This window comes from Pinus tabuliformis, chromosome 8 (genome assembly GCF_031772625.1).
Source record: "Pinus tabuliformis cultivar Carrire ecotype Pingquan chromosome 8, CPIR1, whole genome shotgun sequence".
In the NCBI taxonomy this organism is placed as follows: domain Eukaryota; kingdom Viridiplantae; phylum Streptophyta; class Pinopsida; order Pinales; family Pinaceae; genus Pinus; species Pinus tabuliformis.
In genome coordinates, this window is record NC_142294.1 from 1,353,621,093 (window position 1) to 1,353,644,060 (window position 22,968).

General features: G+C 38.3%; 1 protein-coding gene across 1 annotated transcript in view; it reads right to left on the bottom strand.

Annotated features, from left to right (window-relative positions):
• Positions 1-22,968, bottom strand: part of LOC149240516 (ATP-dependent DNA helicase 2 subunit KU70-like) — a 244,512-nt gene that overhangs the window by 129,654 nt on the left and 91,890 nt on the right. The window contains exon 3 of the mRNA XM_089367317.1: positions 12,134-12,211. Within this exon, the coding sequence (XP_089223443.1) occupies positions 12,134-12,211 (78 nt within the window). The remainder of the gene's footprint in view (positions 1-12,133; positions 12,212-22,968) is intronic.

Consider the following 22,968-nt stretch of genomic DNA (forward strand, 5'->3'; position numbering starts at 1 on the left):
AATGTTAGTTAGGTTATAATGATCATGGATTAGGATCAATTTTGGCTAGGTACCAATGTCAACAAAAGAATGGAATAGGGCAGTAAACTAGAACTAAATAATGGATCGGGCAGAATTAGGATACAAAGTAAAAAACAGATGTTGGAATGAGTATAGGAAGGGCAATGAGTGGTATAAGCTAAATTAGGATCTAATACAAAGGCTGGACAGTGAATTAGATTAGAGCGCAATGGCCTTGGAACAGAGGTGAGATAAGTCTAGAAGTAGACATGTATTGTGGCACAAAACGAAGCACCTATTCCCAAACAAGACGCTAAATTGGTATTAAGGAAGCTTCCTTCAGTAGCAACTTAACAGCTGGAAGACAGATCTCAGAGTGCAGAGGTGCGAAAATCAAAGAAGCTAGCTACCAAACATTCAAAGGAATCAAAGGAAGATCCAGGTATTGAAATAATTTCATATCCTATTACTATTGATGAAGAGAAACAAGTTGATCCAATTCCTCTGGAAAGCTAAAATGGAAGCCTATTTGCAAGTTATTGGATGTGATATATGGGTTTTAGTTGTTACTGGAGATACATCCATTTATCAATCAAGAAGGTACAATTCAAAGGCCATGAGTATCGTTCTAACTGCCTTGCTAGATTTTGTGAAATCCAATATAGGTCCATGCTCATCTGCCAAACATCTTTGGGATACGATTCAAAATCTCCATGTCGGTCAAGACCATGCTGACAATGACCATGTTTCAAATCAAGCAGTTCCTCAGGTTGAAGAATCCAACATGGTGATGAAGAAGAAGAATAAGACATAGAGAAATCATTAATCAATGCCTTCAAAGAAAGGAAGAACACAGAGAAGGAAAATTGCACACTCAAAGAAGTTGCTCTCTTAAAACTCCAGCTGCAGGAAGCAGAAAAGAAAGAGAAAGACCTAGCAAACCAATCTGGTCAAAGGTATGTAACTTAGGTTGATCAAAAACAAAAGAAACTAGATGCATCTTTAGCATAAATTAGCAGGCTCGAAAATGAAAATGAAAGGCAGAAAGAACAAATACAAGATCTTAACAAAGTAACAAAAAAGGTCACTCTTCTAAAACTGCAAGCAGAGGAGGCAGAAGAAAGAAGTAAAGTATTGAAAAGTTGGTTTCAAGAAGATATTGCTCAAAAGCAAAAAGAACTTGACGTTGCATTAACTGAAGTTGACAAGCTAGCAAAAGGAGAAATTATTGGATGACAAAAGGAAGAACAATGACACTGCTCGATTGAAGATAAAGGAAAAAGAAATTGGAGAAGCCCCATAAAATGAAGACGTAAGCTCCATGCCCATGCAAAATAAGATTAATGAGAACCCTGATAGCAGGGTCCCTCAAAGGCCAAATTGTGATGAAGGACAAAAGAAGATTAAAATTGTTGCGGCTCCAAATGCTGAAGAATTCAAGGACAAGGATCAACAACAGGTTGTACCTCCTCCAACAAATAATGAATACAGAAGATCATCCAGACAAGATAACTCATCGAGGTACGCTTGTTTGTTTAATGGTTATTGTTTTCATGTACCAACTTTGGACATTTGGCTAGGGATTGTAAAGTGTATGACAGGTATGATTATCGAAGGCATTATCAAAACCGTAGACGTAAGGATACAGGAACTCAAGACAGATATTGCAATGATTTCGTCAGCGGAAAGAACATGTCAATTGCTCCATCATTTAGGCCCAATGTTGAATGTTAAAAATGCTGCAACTATGGGCATATATCTCACGATTGCAGGTACAAGATGGAATCTTCCATGCAAAACATCCCTAACATCAGACACAAAAAGGTTTGGGGAACAAAGCAAAATGAAGAAGATCAAGTAAATGAAAGAATCTCAACGGTCATGCTTTCAGGTTTTGTAAGTTCAAAAGATCGTGATGAATTTGCAATGGGCAATGATATGGTTCAAGATGATCCGACCAGAGAGCTAGTTCACACATTATTCTGAAGAATCCAGCATGTTGACTCCCTGTAAACATTGAGAAGGTAAAGTCTATGGAGCAGTAGTGTACTTTTGAAGATCTATCCTTTTGACAAGTTAACAGTTGACATATATGAAGAACTCTTCAGAGCAACATTCAACATTATGGGCAGCAGTTTTCGATAGGGTAGCAGGTTTGGCAAACAAGCTTAAGGACAAAATCACAGAAGGACCCATGCCGTTGATCCATATTGACAAGCAAAATCAGTTATGGCAATCGATGTGAAGCACAACATGATAGGGGCAGATGGTTTGGTTATTGAAGACAAGCATCTTGCAAGAAGTCAGAGGAAGGCATTTTGATAGGGGGGGTCAGGCTGGACACGAGAAGCAAGCAACTTGTCAAGGGAAAGTAACCCTTTGTCATTGATGTCAAAGGGGGGCAGAAATCAGGGGAAGAGGAATGAGGCATGAAGTCAGGGGGAATAGTGAGCACATGGGGAGTACATGTGTTGCCATCAATGACAAAGGGGAAGATTGTTGAATGGTGTTGTCATTGATGTGAACATTGGTTCTTGAATGATCTTAATATATGTCATGATTACATCAATGGAAAACCTTCAATGGACAAGTAGCCCTAGAAGGATGGCATAAAACCCTAGATGCCACACCATTGTTGCCGAAAATGACATGGCAGATCATCGTGTCTCAAGTTTAGATCATCCTTATTGAATTCTCCCCATCAAACCAATTCCAGTGGTATGTGGCATGACATGAGAACCCTCACAGTTTGAGAGATATGCTCTTTTGAAGTTGGCAACCCCATCTTGTGGGCAAAACCCTAAGGGAAGAAGATGTGACACATGGCACAAGGGTATTTGTGGAGAGTCTCAAATTTAATTTTGAATTTATAATATGTGAGGGTTATTTGACTTCAATGACAAGACAGAATTAATTCATGTAAGTAGAACAACTCAATATTTTTTAAAGGAATAAAATCCTACTTAGGATCTCTTTGAAATTGGCCTTACACAACGAATTCATAATTTTCCCTTCTTTTATGGAGTTCGTTAAGCCCCCTAAACTATATAAATACATGACTTATTACTCTTCCAAAATATGCATGAACCTAATGCTTATCTAAATATTTTGGCTTTGAAATTCATCCTCGGTCCTTTGGAGAATAGTGCGATGATTTCTGAACTCTTGCTCATGGTTCTGAGGCATGTTTACTGGTTTCTAAAGGATGATCATTTCTTTGAGGCATAAATGTTGAATTTTAGAAGTCCTTCTAGGGTATATCTCTGATGGTTTCTCACAGCTAACTTAGCACTTTTCCTAAGGCATTTCGCACCAAGAACTTTCAAGCAATTCCCATAGGAAGTCGGAGGCAACTCTTTTGTGGAAATTCACTCTGTGATTCGCATTTTTTAAGTTAACTGTGAAAATTCGGTTTCCACCCAAGCAAATTCGAGCCTAAAATTTGTTGGAGTTCTATGACAAATTCGACATCCTTTCTATGGCTAACTCGCACCATATCCTGAGGCTTACTTTGTTGGATAAGGTTGTCATTGATGTCAATATGATGTCATGACTTGCTTTGTTGTAGTCCAACCCTAGCTCCCTAGTCCTATTGAATCCTAATTCTTGTTCATATTACCCTAATCCTAGTCCCATTTAAACCCTAGTTGGAGATATGCCCTAGATGATGCAACCTATGGAATCCCTAATCCTGTCATTGTTTGTTAAGGATAAAACCCTACATTGATACCTAGATTTATTTCCCATCCATATCCTACTTTATAAAACCCTAAAACCATCATTTTCCAAAATAAAATCTAAAAAAACTATGTAAAGCATTGATACAAAATTTTGTTGCCTATACCAAATTGAAGATGCCCTTAGGTTCCTCTAAACATATACTAGTCCATTCCCCAACACAATTTAGTTATGAATTTATAAATTCTAATTGTCAAAAATATAATGCATTTGCTAATTAACCTAGGTCGGCACCTCCAACTTTGGTCAGCTCTCATGTCGGCTCATTAAACCAACAGACATGTCTATTCGTATAGGCTAATCACTATATATTGATGATAATATCACTCCATTTAACCATCTGAAAATCCACAAAGAATTCGGTGAAGTGTAGAGAGAGTTCACATCTCGTGAACTAGCAAAAGAAAAGGGATACAACTGAATTTTTCGAACCTGTAAAGAGTTTATTCTATTCGAAATTGTGGAGATTCTTTCAAAATTTGGTAAAACTCTTATAGAGCTTTTTTTCGACATGTGGATTTTGAAGACCATTTTAGAATTCCTTAATTTCTAGCTCAAAATTTTGAAAAAGCTTAACTGGCATTAATAACAATTGAAAGAAATATTGATTCACCCCCCTCTCAGTGTTTCCAACAATTGGTATCAGAGCCAGCTTCTTCATAATCAGCATAATAGTTGAAAGAAGGATTTTGAGTCACAATGGCCAATAAGGATGCAGGAAAGGTCCCTCAATAGCCACTGCTACTAGCAGTTTGCTAGAGGGGCTCCTCAGCGTGGCTGAGCACCAATGGCTCACTCCACGGCACTTCCAGGTTATAGGGTAGTCATATTTCACGTTTCAATTGTCAATGGGTAGTCAATTTTTGTCATGGTTCAACCTATATAGCTTTGCAGAACAAAGCCTTTATGTTTTTGCACCCTTGCAACTCCATGTTCATTGTGGCAGCCTTTTCTTTTTATCTATCAAACTATTGAAACGAGATATATATAATCTCAAGATTCTCAATCTGTGTTACTAGGTTGTTTTCCGACAAGCAAACTAGTAGCACAAAGAACTATTACATGTAAAGCTTCATTTCGATAATAAAACGGCAAACCTTATACAAAAATAGATCAATCACACATTGCAAAAATTAATTAACCCACAAGAAAATCTTTTTTATTTCATTATCTAGAAAATATGGGTTTTTCGACCCACAAGGATACAAGTAAAAATACAATCTCAAACCTGCCACTCGACTTCCTTAAAATGAATTCAAACCAAGTAAATCAACCTCTAGGAAATATGCCTATAGATGAAAACCCTCTTAAGAAATCGGCCTCCAACAATCAGATCTACACCCTCCAACAACTCAATTTACATCCTTCCACTTATGCGCAACGAAAAAACACCGGCACTCCAGCAACTCAGCGTCCTCCAGACAACCTCAATCTCCTTCCGGCGACTCGGCCCTACAATCTCCTCTAACTAGACCCTCTTGGATTCGCTCAAATCCACTAACACTTCTTCCTTCTTTGTGCATTGGCCAATGAGACTCTTGCAATGCAGAGAAAGTCGCTCTCTCTCGTGATGACTCGCTCACACAATTGTGCTCTTCGTTGTGTCTTCACCTCCATCGCAAGCCTCGATTTATAATCTTCATTGAGTCCAAATCTCTAACCCCAATCTCCCCTCTAGAAGCATCTTGAATCTTCTTTCTACAAACATTTTTGAAGATCAATGGTTGAGATTATTTCTAGGTCACTTAAATAATTAAACTTTTTATCCTTGGAAAATGGCCCAATAGTCCACAATAATTAATTGACCTTAATTATTGTATTTTTCCTAAGTTAAACTTGGGAAAGAAGGCATAAATCACTAGAGGAGGCAAATAATGTCTTCCACATGCTAAGACACGAAGCTGATGTAGAAGACATTCCGATGCTATTCAAATCAACACTCCCTCCTAGCAAGGAAGGGATTCTGCACCACCCCTAGCTTATCTCGATACTTCACAACCTTTCCCTTCCCTAGAGGCTTCGTGAGAACATCTACCACCTACCCTATAGAAATGTACTACAATTTCACAGCACCCCTCTTAACCCCGTCTCTGATGAAGTGATATATGATCCCAATATGCTTGGACCGATCATGAAACACAAGATTTTCAGAGAGCTTAATGCAACCCTGATTATCACAGTGTCACTGTTGGCTCCATATATAGATCAAATAATCCCGCAAGCATCTTGCGAAGCGTATTTGTGCATTGCGGTCTCTATTTTCCTATTGCCTTCATGGTTGAATTTCTGAAGTGTAATTACTTAATGATAATCTGGAAGTACTAAAATAATACTACATCATTGGAAGTAATTATCTGTTCTCTGAAATCAGTGTTTGTATCTATTGCACTTGAAAAACCAACAGGATCCTGGTTTTATGCACTACAATTTGGGGCTAGAAATATAGCAAAATCCCAGTGAAATCCACCTTGGTCAAGGGAAGTTTGTTATCAAGATCTTGCAAAAGTTTGGGATGATGGACTATAAGTCAGTGCCGACTCCCATGGTTACAAATCTGAGAAAGTTGAGAGACTGTAGATCCATCCATGTACCGGTAGTTGATTGGCTCACTAATGTATTTGGTTAATACTAGGCTAGATATTTGCTTTGTTGTGAACACGTTAAGCCAATTCGAAGTGGAACCAAGATATGATCATTAGATTGCAGCGAAACACATATTGAGGTACTTGCGTGGTACAGTTGACTTTGGTTTGAGATATGTCTCAAATGGTGATATACAGCTGCAGGGTTATAGTATATACAGATGCAGTTGGGCAAGGAGTATTGAAGACAAAAAGAGTACATCCAAAGGTTGCTTCAATTTGGGCTCCATGATTTCGTGGATGAGCAGGAATCAAACATTTGTTGCGCTCGATACTATTGAGGAAGAATATATTGCAACTAGCTTGGTATTTTTAAAGTTGTGTAGCTTCATAAGTTACTCGTGTAATTGTTTGATCATGTGCTCAAGTCAACAATAATATATTGTGATAATCAGTGTTGTGTGAAGCTAACAAAGAATCCAGTGTTCCATGATAGGTCGAAGCACATCGAGATCAAGTACCACTTCATCTGTGACATGGTGCAAAAGGGAGCAGTGAAACTCCAGCATGTCTTTACTGATGAGCAGATCATTGATATTCTTACAAAGCCTATGTCCCAAGCGAAGTTTGTATACTCCAGAGACAGGTTTGGACTGGTTGAGAACACCTCTCTCATTGAGGGGGAGTGTTGATGGTGATACCATCGTGGACTGACATTCTCCCTATGTTAAGTACTCTGACCCGAATTAGGGAGATTGTCCCTGGGTCAAGTACTATGACCCGAATTAGGGAGAACGGTTTGGCAAAGGACTAACATTCTTCATGTGTCATGTATGAGCTGAATCAGGAAGAATGGTCCTAGAGCATCAATTTCATTTAGCATCAGGACTTGAATTACTCTGATAAGAGTGTGGCCTTTGGTGATTCATCGTGTGTCAAGACGTTGACCTGAATGATGGTGAACTAAGACTATTATGGATGCCATGTGTCAAGTAATGACCATAATTATGGCGACTAGTTGATGCTAAATGATGTACTGTGTGTTTGAAGTACCGACCCGTATTATGGTAAGCATAAACCATAAGCTTGAGATATTGACCCAAATGACGGTACCATGATGATGTTGTTGATTTACCATGTGCAAAGATGTTTGACCCGATTATAGTAAATGGTTGATGCTATTGGTTTACCATGTGTCACAATTGTGACCCGATTATGGTGATGATTTGCTATAACCTTTTCTTAGAGAAATTTGTTCACAAGAAGAACAATTGTCTGGTCATTATGAAACCTCCCTAGCTAAGAGGGAGTGTTGAACTTTTGTACCAATGGTCAATCCTCATAATTTATATTTTAGCCCTTGTAATATATAAGAATTTGTAAGACATGCTCTGCATGTCATTTTTATTATCTATCCCTTGACAGAATTATTTTAAGACATGTTTTTCATGTCGAATTTAAAAGGAAAAATTTTGAATTTTGAAACTTTGGCTACAAGATAGTCAATTTGGCCCTCCCTCAAGTCAAGTCGGCCCAAATGAAGAGACACCCATTCGTGAAGGCCAAACACTATATAAAGGCATTTGACCTCCTCCATAAGAGCACCATTCGACCTTAGGCAAGAAATACATCTTTTGGGCATCCAACCAAAGTACAAGAAGGATGAAAAGGAGAAAGGTGATATTTCTCTCTCTCTCTCTCTCTCTATAGCTCGCACCTATTTCCTAGCTCGCACTTGTGCTTTTGGGCAACATATTCTGGGTAGGCCGAATTTTTGGGTTTCTAAACAATTTCTGGGAGGCCAAATTTTGGCCTATGGCAAATCAAATCAAGATGAGTTGCATGGCATATTGGAGGTTTGACTTGAGGGTTGTGGACCAGGTTTGACCATTAGCTTGTTGGCATAGTTGACTAGAAGCAATAGATGTATCTCTTATTGCACTGAAGAATTTCTCTAAGAGAAAAGTTGCTAGGTTTTCCCCCAATTGGGTTTTCCCAGGGTAAATATTGTGTTCTCTTTATGCATTGTGATCTCTATTGTCTTTATGGTTTTATGGTTGAAATTCTGAAGTGTAATTGCTTAATCATAAACAGGAATTGTTAAAATAAAATCTATATCATTCAAATTAAATACTAGTATTTCAAAAATATTATGCTTGTATCTATTGCACTTGAAGAAACAACACAAAATAAGGGAGAGATATTATTACATTTTACTCAATATTTCCCCTCACCCCTGCTAATTTTATTGTTGAGTTTATGTACTTTTAAACTTGAAATATATGGGGTGGCAAGAGGGGGAGGGATTCTCATTAATCCTGAAGGAATTATCGAAGATAGATATGCTTGGCGACTAGGAAGGAAGATGAACAATCAAGCTGAAGCTTATGGTTTGTTTCTCGGTCTAACATTGGCTCAAAAAAAGGGCATTAGAAAGATCCAGGTCTTAGGTGACTCAATGTTGATCATAAGGCATATGAACTATTTTTCATCAGCAAAAAACATGAACCTAAAGCAAATTATAAAGAGATCCCAAGGGCTAATCCCCTCCATCGATTTTGTGTCCTTTTTTCATATAGTGAACGAGGTCGAGGAAACGATATGCATTCCCTAATCTTTTTCATGGGCTTCAATTATTGGTTTGAGGATGGCATTCTTGGCCTCGCCAAGAGGTTAGCAAGAACTATCAACTTGGATTATGCAAGGCTAGTCGCCTTTAAGTTCTCCCCCCCCCCCCGCTTCATTCCCTCTCTTCCCCCCCACCTTCCTCCCCCTCCCCTATTCTATCTTAAACCCTCCCCTCCCTATCCTCTGCCATCCTTCTTCCTCTCATTTTGTTTCACCTTTCATTCATCTCGACCCTCCTCTTCTCCTCTCCGTTATGGCCCCCTCCCCTGTTTCTTTCAGCCTCCTACTCCTTGGTCCTTGTCGCATTGTCCCAAGCTTGGTCTGGCTTGTCCTTGTGCCTTGTGGCAAAGGCTTCCTTTGTCTGTTGCAACAACGGGTCTACGTCTGTCATACTGGTACTACACTTGTGCCTGGTAGATCACAAAGCGTGAGTATCCAGTCCCCAAGGCTTGGATTTTGTTGCAAAGGTCGACGGTCCTCACAGGTGAAGGCAAGATAATGAGGAATTCGAAGAAGCACTTAATTCCCCTGCTCAGAATTGCTCTGGCCACTCATGGGAGGAACGGTTGGGTGCGGATGAAGGACAAGGAGAAGAGCTAGGAAATAATGGTTGATAGTTGGGAAATTAAGGAGGATCATTGGGATCAAAGCTCCATTGGTACCATTCCCCAATACTGCATCATCACTCAGTCCTACACCTTCTATTTAAGGAATAACGATTTCATATGCTTCTATGGTTTAAGTTTATCTTTGCTCAAGTGGCCTCTGTAAAGGCCTAGCAGCTGAAGTTGGAGTCTTTGAGTATCAGTTGTTGATTTTGGGTCATAGAGTCGGACTTCAGGGGTGTCTCTGGAAGAGTTAGTTGCAACATAGGGAACCCAAGTGTCAAATTAGAGAGGGTTGCTTATCTGAGTGCGGCTGTTAGTTTGAGGGCTGATATTATGATAATATGGGATGAGGTTCTGGAGCAGAACCTCGAGGGCACTTTGGAGTTGGACGTCGATGGTAGCTTGGAGTTGTGGGTCACGAGTATTCTGGAGTTGGGGGTGTGCGATATTTCGGAAATTGGGGGTCTGTGGCATCTTGGAGTGGTGCATCAGTGATATTTTGAAGACCAACATGGGCGTGCATAGCATGCTGAGGATAGATTCATGTCTGGCTCTTGGGGCCGTCACAGGCCTAGGACATGGGGGCCAAGGGAGGGTAAATCTCTGGTCGGAGGCAACAACAAGCAGGCCTGTAACAACTGTGTGCAAGAGATTCAGGAAGGATTGGTTGTACTGCAACATTGCATCCACCAACAACAACTTGAGAATATGGCCATGCAAGAGCGGCAATTGGAGGAGTGAATCCGCCATTTGGAGGACAAGGTGGATGCGTTGCATCAGCAAATTGAACAATTGAAGCTCAAGATGGAGGAGAGCAGCGAGAGCAATGAAGAAGAATCCACTGGATTGGATCTGAACATTCCAACGCCCATGGAAGAATAGTCTATTCTCTCTCTGGTTTTGCAAATGTTTTTGAATGGCACACTTTAAATGTAAATATTTACTTTTCCAGTTATGTCGAATGTATAGCGATAGGATACCAAATATGAGAAATTTTTGTAAGAATCACAGGGAAATCTCTCATGGAAGGACTGGGGAACAATTGACATATCAGCAGCCCTCACCAGGCTCGAAAATACTATGTAAATCCTGTTTTGCACACGAACGGGCACAATTTTAATATATAAAAATCTACTCATTCTGGTTTTAAAAAAATACTTTAAATACAAAGAAAAATTACAATAAGAGTGGACCAGTTGAAGGAAATATTGGGTAAAATGTAATATTATAGTATTACATTTTACCCAATATTTCTCCCAACCTAGTAAAAAAGTGGATGAAGATAGGCAGAAATATTAGATAAAAAGTAATAATTACATTTTACCTAATATTTCCCCTACCCGCTCCTCTCACCCCAGTTCACTTTCATCGTTAAGCATATTCATTTCTAAACTTACCATCCTAGATCGATCATAGCTTTATTTCTATAGCACATTATTACACATAAATTAAGAGAATATGTTAAAGATATTATATTAAAGTGATTATCAAAGAAGCAATAGAATGAAAAAGCTTCTAAGCATATATACACATTATGTATTCATCCATTCAACAATAGAAATAAAACATACAAAAAGACATAAGGCCACCGAACATATCCATACAAATGCCCAATGCTAAAACGTTCTATCTTACAGGCTACATGGAATCAACTCCATCATTTTCTACAACTAATTATGTATCTAAATATAAAATCAAGCTAATATGGATCAAGGCTAGTTTAATCTCCCCTTAAATAGGTTTACTTCACATGAATACCAAGGGTCAATACCATGGGTTCATAATACCATGTGTCATTTTTATTTTTTTGTTATTTAACTTTCGTGAGTTTTATTTTTTTGTCATTTTGTTAATTTATTTTATTTTCACCGAGTTAAAATGTTTGCATTACATTAGATTACATTAAGTTACACATCTCTACCATATTTTAATTTTATTTTTACCGAGTGAAAATGTTTACATTACATTATTTTACAATAGACATCACTAGCATAACGGGCTAGAGAGCACCTCTCAACCCAATAAAAAATGAGTAATTTTATTGAAAGAATAAAAAATATTATATTATAATTTAAAATAAAATATTATATTCAAAATCTAGAGCCTAAAAGCTACCAATGCTAAATTAACTATTTTACTTTAATTATTAGTTTATTTTATTTTATTTTATTTTTATTCTTATGTTTATCGACCGAGTCAAAATGTTAAATAGGACAAGACAAAACATGACATTACAACACCTCTACCATATCGGGCTGGAGAGTGCCTCTCAGCACAATGATAGAGAAGCATTGTACACGTGATGACTAGTGTCCTCTTCAAATTTGATACGCAATGTAAAAATATAAAAATTTTATTATTCAAGACCAAAAAAAGCCATTTAATTGATCAAGGATTTCCATCTTTTATGTACCTCAATGAATTTCCAATGAAAGGGATATATGAAACAGAACAAATAGGAGAGGATTGAAAGAGGATAATATATTATATCCATCTATACGTTTTTATATAAAGGCAACCACAATATTCATAAGACAACCATTTTTTTGCAACTGAAATACAAAAGATATACTTTACCTCTTGTTTGATCTGGAAAAACATATCAGGCCCTGCATCTATCATGTAAATAACAAACTCCTTGTTGGCTTCTCGGTCCTATGTTCAAAATATTAAAAATAGCATGTGAGTTAGTTTCCTAAGAAAAGAGAAATAATTTCCACATTTGCAACTTTCGAAGTTCGAACACTTATGAAGTTGTGAGTGAAAATGCAAAGACCTCAAAACATAACATGCAAACAATGAAAAGACCATTGAAAACAATACATCTAAATTGTTTCAAATATGATACAAAATCCAATTTGTACAAACGTTCAACATTCCAACTCCTAAAAGATCAAATGAAATGCTTGTTCATATCCAATAAATTTTGATACCAGAAATACTACTCCAGAGCAGACAAGGGTACATAATGAGATTATGTTGCCACTTATGGCAATATAGAAATCATTTTTACGACTAAAATTTACTTTGTCACCTGAATACTGTCAACTTAAAGCATGATTCCTATCAATTTATCATAATTCCATCCTCCCAATTTACAACAACTCAAAACCTATATGTAATGTGGAACCGTCAGAAATTCAACCCAATTCCCAAAAACTGTAAACTGCCCCTCTTTCTCAGAACTTGACACACAACCCCATCTTATGCACATGCCTGGTACACAATAAGCCGCATGTGTATGATATTCTCAAAGCTATGACTAATCTAAAGGGTTGCTCACAATCATTTACTAAGCCATTGGTGAAGAAAATAATCAAATGTCTAATCTCTATCAGTGTTTTATGTCATGTTCCATAAGAATTTTAGTCACATGATAACAAGGTATAGTTAATGTATAAGCCATTTGTTGGACTTCGAACTATTTTTTAAGGGTGGTTCACAGACACTGAGTGACCGCTACATCCACGGGAAAATCTAGGTAGATCAACCCGAAGGGGTCTACCCGTCAGCCAAACTAGCAAGGCCTAACCCCATGGGCGTCGACGAGATTTGACCCCATGACCTCCCGATAAGAGAGGTACTTAGCAACAAGAACTCGACCAACTGAGTTATCCCTTGGGGCTATTGGACTTTGAACTATATATATGAGAGATGAAAGATTAGAAAAAACAAAACAAAAAAACTTTTATTATTCAAGAAGTCATGGTATACAATGAGGGGGATCCCTTTTTTGACGTCAATGTGGTGGTTGTAGTATATATATTACCTAATTGTCCTAACCACTTATCAACAAATGCACTGATATCATTTTAAGTCAATAATAACACCAAGACTTGATTACATTTAAACTTCAATATTGGAGTGTTGATACTCAAACACCCCCCTTAGCTTTAACTATTACCTCCCCTTACATCAAAAAGACTATTTTCAGCCTCTCATATTTCCAAATCCTAAGACCTTTGTCAATGCTCCATTAAATTGTCATCTCCTCCAACTTGAAGTGACAATTCATTGACATGCACCTAAGAAATCATCTGACCATCTCTGTTTCTCTAACGCAAGAATCCACCTAAGCAACCAGGTTGCCATCTCTTCCCACCAAAGCAACAATCCACCTAAGCAAAATTATATCTCCATCTCTTCTTAATCAATCAAGATAGATTTCAACCTGACAAGTGGAGAACTCAACTCATGTACCCGACTAGAAATCAAAGTTGTTCAAAAGAATAATTTCTCCTTTTTTCCATAATAATCATCTACTTTCGTATCTGATTCTCCTTTGTTACAAAAAGTATGAGGGGTGAACTACTTTATATATGAACATTATGATCAATATTTAACATTCTTAAATTTCTTCTAATATCTATAAAAAAAATATATATGTTACTATTTTCCTTGCAAAAAATCCTTATATTTCTAGAAAAGAATAAGCCTCCATAAAACTTTGGGAATATTGTCTTTATGTCTGAAAAATAAGGCTCTGTCCTCTAATAAAAAGTCCCCACACAGAAAATACCTTGTAGTCAAGGTTTCCTTTCTCTTGTGGTCAAGGTGGTCTATGTCTCTTCTCGAACTTTGGAATCTGTTGATGGGAAAGAAAAAAAATTAGTTCAGACGAATCTATCATCTGAGTCACCACCGTCCTTTGGATATCAGTTGTGTGCCCTAGTTTCTACTTTCTGCTAAATCTAGGTGGTCCTCTTCATGCCTTAACTATGCAACTGTCCATTACCATGTTTGAAAAAAATGGACAATATCTTATGTTATCTTTGCTTAGGGTTTTTGGAGGCTTCACATGTCAAGCAAATCATGGTCTGCTTTGATTCTCATTGAGTGTGTTCTTCATACTTCATTTGATTGCAATGCCTGTGTAACAAATAAGAACTTTCGACTTCAGCGGCCACTTTAAATGCATCCTCTTTGCATAATGCTTCTGCAAACATGTATTCCCTTCTTTTACTAAACAAAAGAAAACCTTTTCTCTCATGCAATTTCTCCTCAATAATAGGCTTTCTTTTCAAAATTTCCTGCTAAACAATCCAACTATTCTCAAATATTCCTGACCAACTCTTGTACATTGTTGGAATTCCATGGGTATGATGTTTCTCACAAACAATTTGTCCTCTACTTATCTCTCGTTTTTTGTACTTTTTTGCCCCTGCCATCAAGAGTCTTCCTGCTCCTTTTTCTATATTTCTCATATTATTCAACCTCAACTCTAAAGTCCAAATTTTAAACATATTTTTTTAAATTAAGCTTTCAATAACTAGACTCGCATCTTTCAATGTGCTTAACAAATGAAACATCGGACTATTATTGCTTTAAAACCATGTCGGACTTCTAATGATATATAACAAAAAAAAACTATTTTATTATTTGTCATCATATGATAGGATTTACCTTTATATCTCAAAGTGGTGGTTATACTACATAATTGTCCTAACCATTTATTAACAAATGCCCTAATATGATTTCATTAAAAAAATTAGAAACACCATGACTTCATTACATTCAAACCTTAGTATTGGAATGATAACACTCCTACAGTAGGAGTGCTTTTTGGCCCCGGTGAAAACAAAGTTCTAGATCATTCATGGGCCTTGGAGAAGATGACAAATAATGGAGATGAAGCCTTTGGGTTACTCCAAGGTATTACTCTAGCTAAGGAAGTTCAGGTGTCTTCTCTCACTGTGTTAGAGGATTCCCTCATCCTTATTCAACATTTGATCAAAAGAACCTCTCCTGGAGACTCAGTTCTAGACAATCTCTTGTGAGTCAAGAAAGTATCCAAAGAAATCCCTGGTATGATGTACAAACATATACTGTGGGACAATAATAAGGAAGCAAATTCTTGTGGCAATAAAGCTTTTAATTTGAAGTTTGGAGTCTTGGCGGTCAATGGCCAAATCAGGCCTTCTTCCATTCCCTAAAGCTTTGATAACGGAGATTATTAAGTTTTCATCCCAAAGACTGAAAGTTTTGATTATGGAGTTTATTAAGTTTTCAAGCACTCGTGGTGGCTCTAGATTGCAGTCAGGTAATTCCTATGTTGCACGGGTTCCCGAACCCGGGGGTGGGGTTCTCGAACCCGTCCCGGGTTCTCGAACCCAAGTACCGGATTCTTGGATGGGTGCTTCTGAGAAGAACCCATAAGAACCGGGTTCTTCTATAAAGAACCGGGTTCTCCATTAAAAAAAAATGGGTTCTTTTGTCTTGACAGGTACGAAGAACCGTCATGACGGATACTTGGAACCCCAAAATCGGGTTCTTTGGAGTTCATTTTAAGTTTAATTTTTAAATTTTTAATTAATTTAATGGGCTTCCCCTAATATTCCAAGTAGCTAGTTCTGCATCTTTCAAGAGGAATTGGAGTACTTATGTCTTTATCCATTCAATAAAGAGAAATAGGTTGGGCTCAAAAAAGGCAGAGAACTTAGTGTACATTCATAGCACACTTTGTCTCATATCTCGAAAAGATCTTCGTTACAAGGAGGGTCCTTTCAAGAGATGGGACCAATACACAGATGATGTTATGTGTGTGGGTGAGGAGATACAACTAGATGGCCTTATTGAGCTACCTCCAGTTGCTATGGATGAGAAAGAGCCTCGAGATGAGAGTGATTCCTACCTGGAGAGCATGCTAACTGAAGATCTGAGTGATGTTGATGACATGGCTTGAGGAAGCCATTGTTCACTACTAGCTATTTTTATTTTAGTATTTTAAAATTTCCTAGTTTTTGTTTGGAGATGCCTTAAGGCAAATTTTGAATGTAGAATGACAATGGACATATATCATGATTCTTATTAATATGTAAACTCCAATTCACACTTGATATAACACTAGAAATTTTGAAATTTCATTGTGAATGTTGAATGTTCAATGATGTGCATGCTTAAATATCTAAAGTTTAAATCACAAGTATTTTAGTTTTCTTGTTTAAAGTTGAAAAATATACAATTTCACATATATTATAATTTATAAAATATAATATTTATATATTATATATATAAATTATAATATACCCCCGACGAACCCACGCACCCTGTTTCAAAAAATGACGTCCCCGTTCCCGTCCCCGTCCCCGTACCCGTCCCCGAACCCACGTTTCCTGGCAACATAGGGTAATTCTGTTTTGTGTATTGAAGCTTTTTGCAATTCCAGTCTCAACCTGCTTCAATTATGGCTTAAAGGGGAGTTAGTTGTCGTTTACTTCTGGGAGAATTACTCTCGTGATCAAGATCTCCCTGTAAATCAATTGATTGGTCTGCCTTTCACAAGTAATCACAAATTTAGAAATTTAAATGGTTTGTGTGATGCCATTGGACGAATTGGTCTATAATATATATGAAGTCTTTCCTTCCAGGAGAATTACTCTCACGATCAAGATCTCCCTGTAAATTAATTGATTGGTCTGCCTTTCACGAGTAATCACAAATTTAGAAATTAAAATGGTTTGTGTGATGCCATTGGACGAATTGGTCCATATGAAGTCTTTTGGTATCATACTGTTTTGTGCAAAGGGTCTGTACCTCTCTGCTGTTGGTTTTTGGGTCAAGACTCTATTTGGTGATCCATACAGCCATTCTTCGTGGAAGAATTGAGATGTTTTAAGTTTATCCTTTCGTCCAGTATTAACATTATTGCTTCAACCAAGTTCGTTGGTGATTTCTGTTTGACTCCCCCCTGTATGAGCACAGTGTTGGAAGTCTGCCTGCAATATTACACCCTGTGATTTGTCAGTTCCTGTTTCTTGGTGATTGGGTCTGAAACTTAAGCTTGTTTGTGAGGTTGACTATGGCTGGTAGGTTCGATACGGCCATTGTTCAACTTAATAATATGCTTGATGACACGCAAGTGGATTTAATAAAATTGCAAATGAAACAAAACGAGCAATTTGGTACTGCTTCAAAAGCAATGGATCTCTGGTATGAAGTCAGAGGAAAAGTGGAAAAACAGGAGGAAGAAATCTGCCATATTTGTCAACAGGTTGAGGAGCTTTGCTCCCTGGTCAACAACCTTGGTTTCAATCCTAAGGATGCTACCAACTCAAGTGGTTCAACTGCATATAATTTCCCATATCTAAAAGAGCCTGTGGATCTGGGCAAATATATTGTCATAAAGGATTACATCCAAAGTAAATTGTAAGTTTTGTTTGATCTTGGAGCTTTTTTGGAAGGTTTTCTCCTGCAAAGGCCTGTTCTACGCTCACCATGGTTGTTTCCCTCTCCGGAGGTTGATTTTGATACAGGAGGTTTTAGATGTTACTGAAACTGAAGGCCAATCTGAATTGTAATCCCCGACATACAGCTGTGATCCGGGCACAGATTATGAAATTAATATAAATATTCTCATTATTGTTAAAAAAAGGATAATACTCCAACACCTTAAGAGTCATTACAAGACAATTCACGTAATAATAAAAGCAATGATTTTGATGCAACTTTCACATCTCTTAAATGGTCCTACACACATACTTCTTGTCTCCCTAGCAATCATGTACATTTTTTATGCATCAAAGCCAAAAGAAGAAAAAGAACGACTCCTCTAGGTGACTTCAAAATTCTCAGTTCCTTGATTTAGTAATCGATCCATCCATGGATTCTAGCAACGTTAAGTTCAAAAAATGAAAAAGGGAGATACAGATAGTAATTTAAATTTTGTGACAACAAATAAAGAATGAGATAGACATGAAAAAAGGACCCTCCTACATGTTCAACAACAAGGCATTCAATGCGATGTCTAATTGAGAAGAAAACAAAAGAAAAAGCCACTAAAGTAACTATAGTGAAGACTTGTGACACGGGAAGTGAAAGATACCATTTCTCCTAACTCCTAAACAAAGGAAATCATGGTTTTGTTTGTTATGTAAATCTGCATCTATCTTTGACTATATGTGGCTTTGGCATTGAATGCTAAGAAAATGATATTTATGTTTTTGGTTTATTATGTGCAAAAGTCGCCCAATGAATTCCTACATTAAGCAGCAACTCAACACTTCTCAAGTGGTTGCACTTCTCATATCTTCCCAATACATAGATGCTCTATGCTTCTTTTGAGATGAATGGCAAATGATCAAGACAAAGTACACAAATATGTTCAATCTAATATTTAACGTCCTGTTGTAAAGTTGATTTATAAAATCAAAATTCAAGCCACTTGTCAATCATATTCAGAACATTGTAAAACCAATGTTAATTCTCACATCTCTTAGATAATCCTGCAAACATATAATGCTTCCCTCCCCAGCATTCGTGTACCAATATTTAGCCATCAAAGCCAAAAGAAGCAAAAGAACAACTCTCTAAGTGACTTCAAAATTCTCAATTCCTTGATTTAGTACTCGATACATCCATAATGGAATATAGCAACTTCAAGGTCAAAAAAGAAAAAGGGAGATACAAATAGTAATATAAGCTTTGCCTCAACAAACAAAGAATGTGATAAACAGGAAAAAAGAACCTGTTAAATTTGGACAACTAGGTCCAAACTCCATGTTCTGATGCTCAGATTAAGTGGCTAATATTTTTGTTGGATTCCTCTTTCTGAGAGGTGTAAAATCCATATAAAAATAGTCTTAATCCGATGAGCAGAACTTATATTTTGAATTTATTATTCTTAATAAATTATATGTGCAAGGTCAGCCAGTTTTGTAATGTAGGCTCACATGCCCAACAGATGTGTCACACACCCTCGTTGATGGATATATATACAGGAAAAGTTGGAGAGAATTTGAACACAACACAACTCACATCTTCCTCTCTCATCCTAAAAACTACGAGCTACCTGGAGGACGAATTTCAGCCACACGTGGGAAGGACGAAGAGGATTTTTCTGCTGCTAGGGTTTCTGCTGCTAGGGTTTCGCAGAAGTTTGACCAGCGTTGACTTTGGTCAACGCTTGGTCCAAACAAGCTGAAAACTTGTGGGAGGTTCGGTTTTTGAAGGCCGTACTCCCTGGCACAAAAATCGAGGTCAAAGGGTTGACCGTTTTGCTGCTGCGTTGACTTTTAGCTTGCTGCCCCTGCGTTGACTTTTCAGGACAGCGTTGACTTTTGTAGAACTGACTTGGGTTGACTCATCTACTGGTTGGAGGGTTGTTGTGACACATGCTGGGCTGGCTAACCAAAGGAGACTTTGCTGGTTGAAGCATCCTGTTGACCGCCGAAACGAACACATACATTTTTCTTGTTTCTGATTTGTCTTCTGTAAGATCTGCTTATATGTTCTATCTGCATTTTGCTTATCTACTTGTATGATTGCTGTGAGAAAAGTGAAATTGCTCTTAGCATAGAACATCTACAAAACTTTACATGGTATCAGAGCTGAGGTGAAGACAAACTCTATCTATAGCAATCATCATCGAAGGAAATGGATTACTCTAAGCTTGAATTCAGGGAGAATGACAAGCTGACTGGAAGTGATGACTTCCATGCCTGGAAGATGTTATTAGATCTCAAATTAGAAGATCATGATCTCCTAGGTCATGTGACAGGGAAGATTCAAGAACCTCCATCAAATGCCTCTGCTGCTGTTAAACACAAGTATAAGAAGGGAGAAATCAGAGCAAAGCTGCTGATCAAGGAATCCATAAATAAGAGTCTGGTTGCCTACATATCTGAACTAGGCACATCCAAGGAGATGTATGACAAACTGATACTTATGTTCCGAGTAAACAATGTGAACCAAGTGCTATTCCTCAAGAACAAGTTGAAGAGTATGAAGAAGGGCCGAGACGAGTCTATTCAAACTTTCTTTATGAAGTTGACCGAAACCAGGAACAATCTGCTAGCTATTGGGGAGACAATAGCTAATCGTGAGATGGTTCTCACCGCACTTGGAGGACTTCCATATGAATGGCAAGTATTCACAACTACCATTCTCAACAATAATACCATCCCTAACTTTGATGAGCTTCTGTCTAGATGTATGCAAGAAGAAACAAGGATGAAGGAATTTGATAATGAAAGAAATGCTGCCTATGTTGCTCATTCCCGAAAGAAGAACTCTGGTGGTTCCAAGGACAAAGGAAGGACTAAGACTCAAAAGAAGAAGGGTAAATGTTTCACCTGCCATAGGACTGGACACTATGCTAGAGAATGCCCCTTCCGGAAGAATTCTCCCGATAGTGACGACAACAACAACAACCGAAGGAATGGGAATCGAAGAAATGACAAATCCAAAGGAAAGAGGAAGGCTCACTTTGAAGGAAACAATCCACCTTCTAAAAGGACCAGAAATACCAGGTATGAGGAGTCTAATGTTGTTGATAAAAGAAATGAGTATATTCTAATATCTGCTCTCTCAGCTGCATCTCCGCCCGACACTATGGATGTTTGGCTAATCGATAGTGGTGCCTCAAGACACATCACCGGATTCAAGGAAGCACTTTCTGACATGGTTGAAAGGGATACTAATCTAGAAATTATCCTTGGGGACAATGCCACTTATCCTGTGAAAGGGACCGGGACTGTGACCCTCCACTTGTCTCAAGGACAAGTCCTCCATCTACAAGATGTACTCTATGTACCCAAATTGAAGAAGAACCTTGTGTCTGTATCTGCCATGGAAGACAAAGGATTCAATGTAACTTTCTCTGATGGAAAGGTACTCATGTGGAAGAAGAGCTTCAAGGAAGCTATCTCAATTGGTTTTAGAGTTGGTACACTCTACCAGGTTGGAGGGAGTCTGTTGGGAGCTATGACTTGTGATACTATCCGTCAAACCGAACTATGGCACCGAAGATTTGGACACCTTCATTACAAGGCTCTTCCCGAAGCAAGGAAGGTGGTGACAGGGATGCCTGATTTTGGAAATAATCATAAAGGTGTATGTAAGGGTTGTGCTGAAGGAAAACATACAAGGGGACCTTTCCCCTCAAGTGTCACAAAGGCATCTGAGATATTGCAACTGGTCCATTCTGATCTTTCCGGTATGTTGCCTGTAACATCCCTGGGGGGATGTTCTTACTATATGACATTTACTGATGACTTCTCTCGCAAAACCTGGATATACTTCTTGAAGAAGAAGGATGAGGCTTTCATGTGGTTTCGTACCTTCAAAGCCTTGGTGGAAAATATGACCGGAAAGAAGATCAAGATTTTGAGGACTGACAATGGCACTGAATATGAGTCAAATGAGTTCAAAGACTTTTGCAGAGAAGCTGGCATTAAGAGGGAGACTACCACTGCATATACTCCTGAGCAGAATGGTGTTGCTGAACGCAAGAATAGGACTATTGTGGAAGCTGCCCGTGCCATGCTATGTGACCAGGGTCTTCCAAAGTTTCTGTGGGGAGAAGCTGCAAATACTGCTGTGTACATTCAAAACCGATGCCCTCATTCCGCTTTGGACTCCAAAACTCCCGAAGAGGTTTTCTCTGGTAAGAAACCTGATGTCTCACATTTTAGAATTTTTGGATGTCCTGTCTATTTTCATGTGCCGAAAGAAAAGAGAAGTAAGCTGGATGCTACTGGGAAGAAAGGAATGTTTGTGGGCTACAGTGAGACTTCTAAGGCATATAAAATCTATGTACCTGGTCAAAGGGAAGTAGAGATAAGCCATGATGTCACTTTTGACGAAGATGCTTCCCTGAAGAAAGTAGTAGATCTTCCTAGATCTGAAGAAAACCATGAAGAAAGACCTGGAAATCTGGAAGAACCCCAGGATGAGACTATGCCTGATGTTGAAGGGCCAATGGACCCTATTGATCCTTCCCCTTCTCTAGGAAAGAGGCCATCATGGCTCAGGGACACCCTCGAAGATGCTGAGGGTCATGCTGCCCCAAGGGGAACATTCCGAGAAAGCAAGAAGCCGTGTAGATACCAAGGGTATCTAGCTGCCATGAGTACTATTATACAATCTGAACCTGGATCTTTTGAGGAAGCCATCAAGCATCAAGTCTGGAAGGATGCTATGCATGAAGAATATGAGGCTATTATGAAGAATGATGTCTGGGATGTGGTCCCGAGACCGAAGGACAAATCTGTTGTCACCGCTAAATGGCTCTACAAGATTAAACATGGATCTGATGGGAGTGCTGAAAAGTTTAAGGCAAGATTTGTTGCCCGTGGCTTCTCTCAAAAGGAAGGAATTGACTATGACGATATATTTGCACCTGTGGCTCGATATACCACCATCCGATCCATCATAGCCCTTGCTGCTACGCAAGGATGGAGTCTTCATCAGATGGATGTCAAGACCGCTTTTCTGCATGGTGCAATAAAGGAAGAGGTGTATGTAGAACAACCTCTGGGATTTGAAGTTCAAGATCGAGACACTTATGTCTGCAGGTTGAAGAAAGCCCTCTATGGGTTAAAGCAAGCACCCAGAGCTTGGTATGAGAGGATGGATAGTTACTTGATGAAGCTGGGCTTCACTCGAAGCAATGCTGATCCAAACCTTTACTTTAA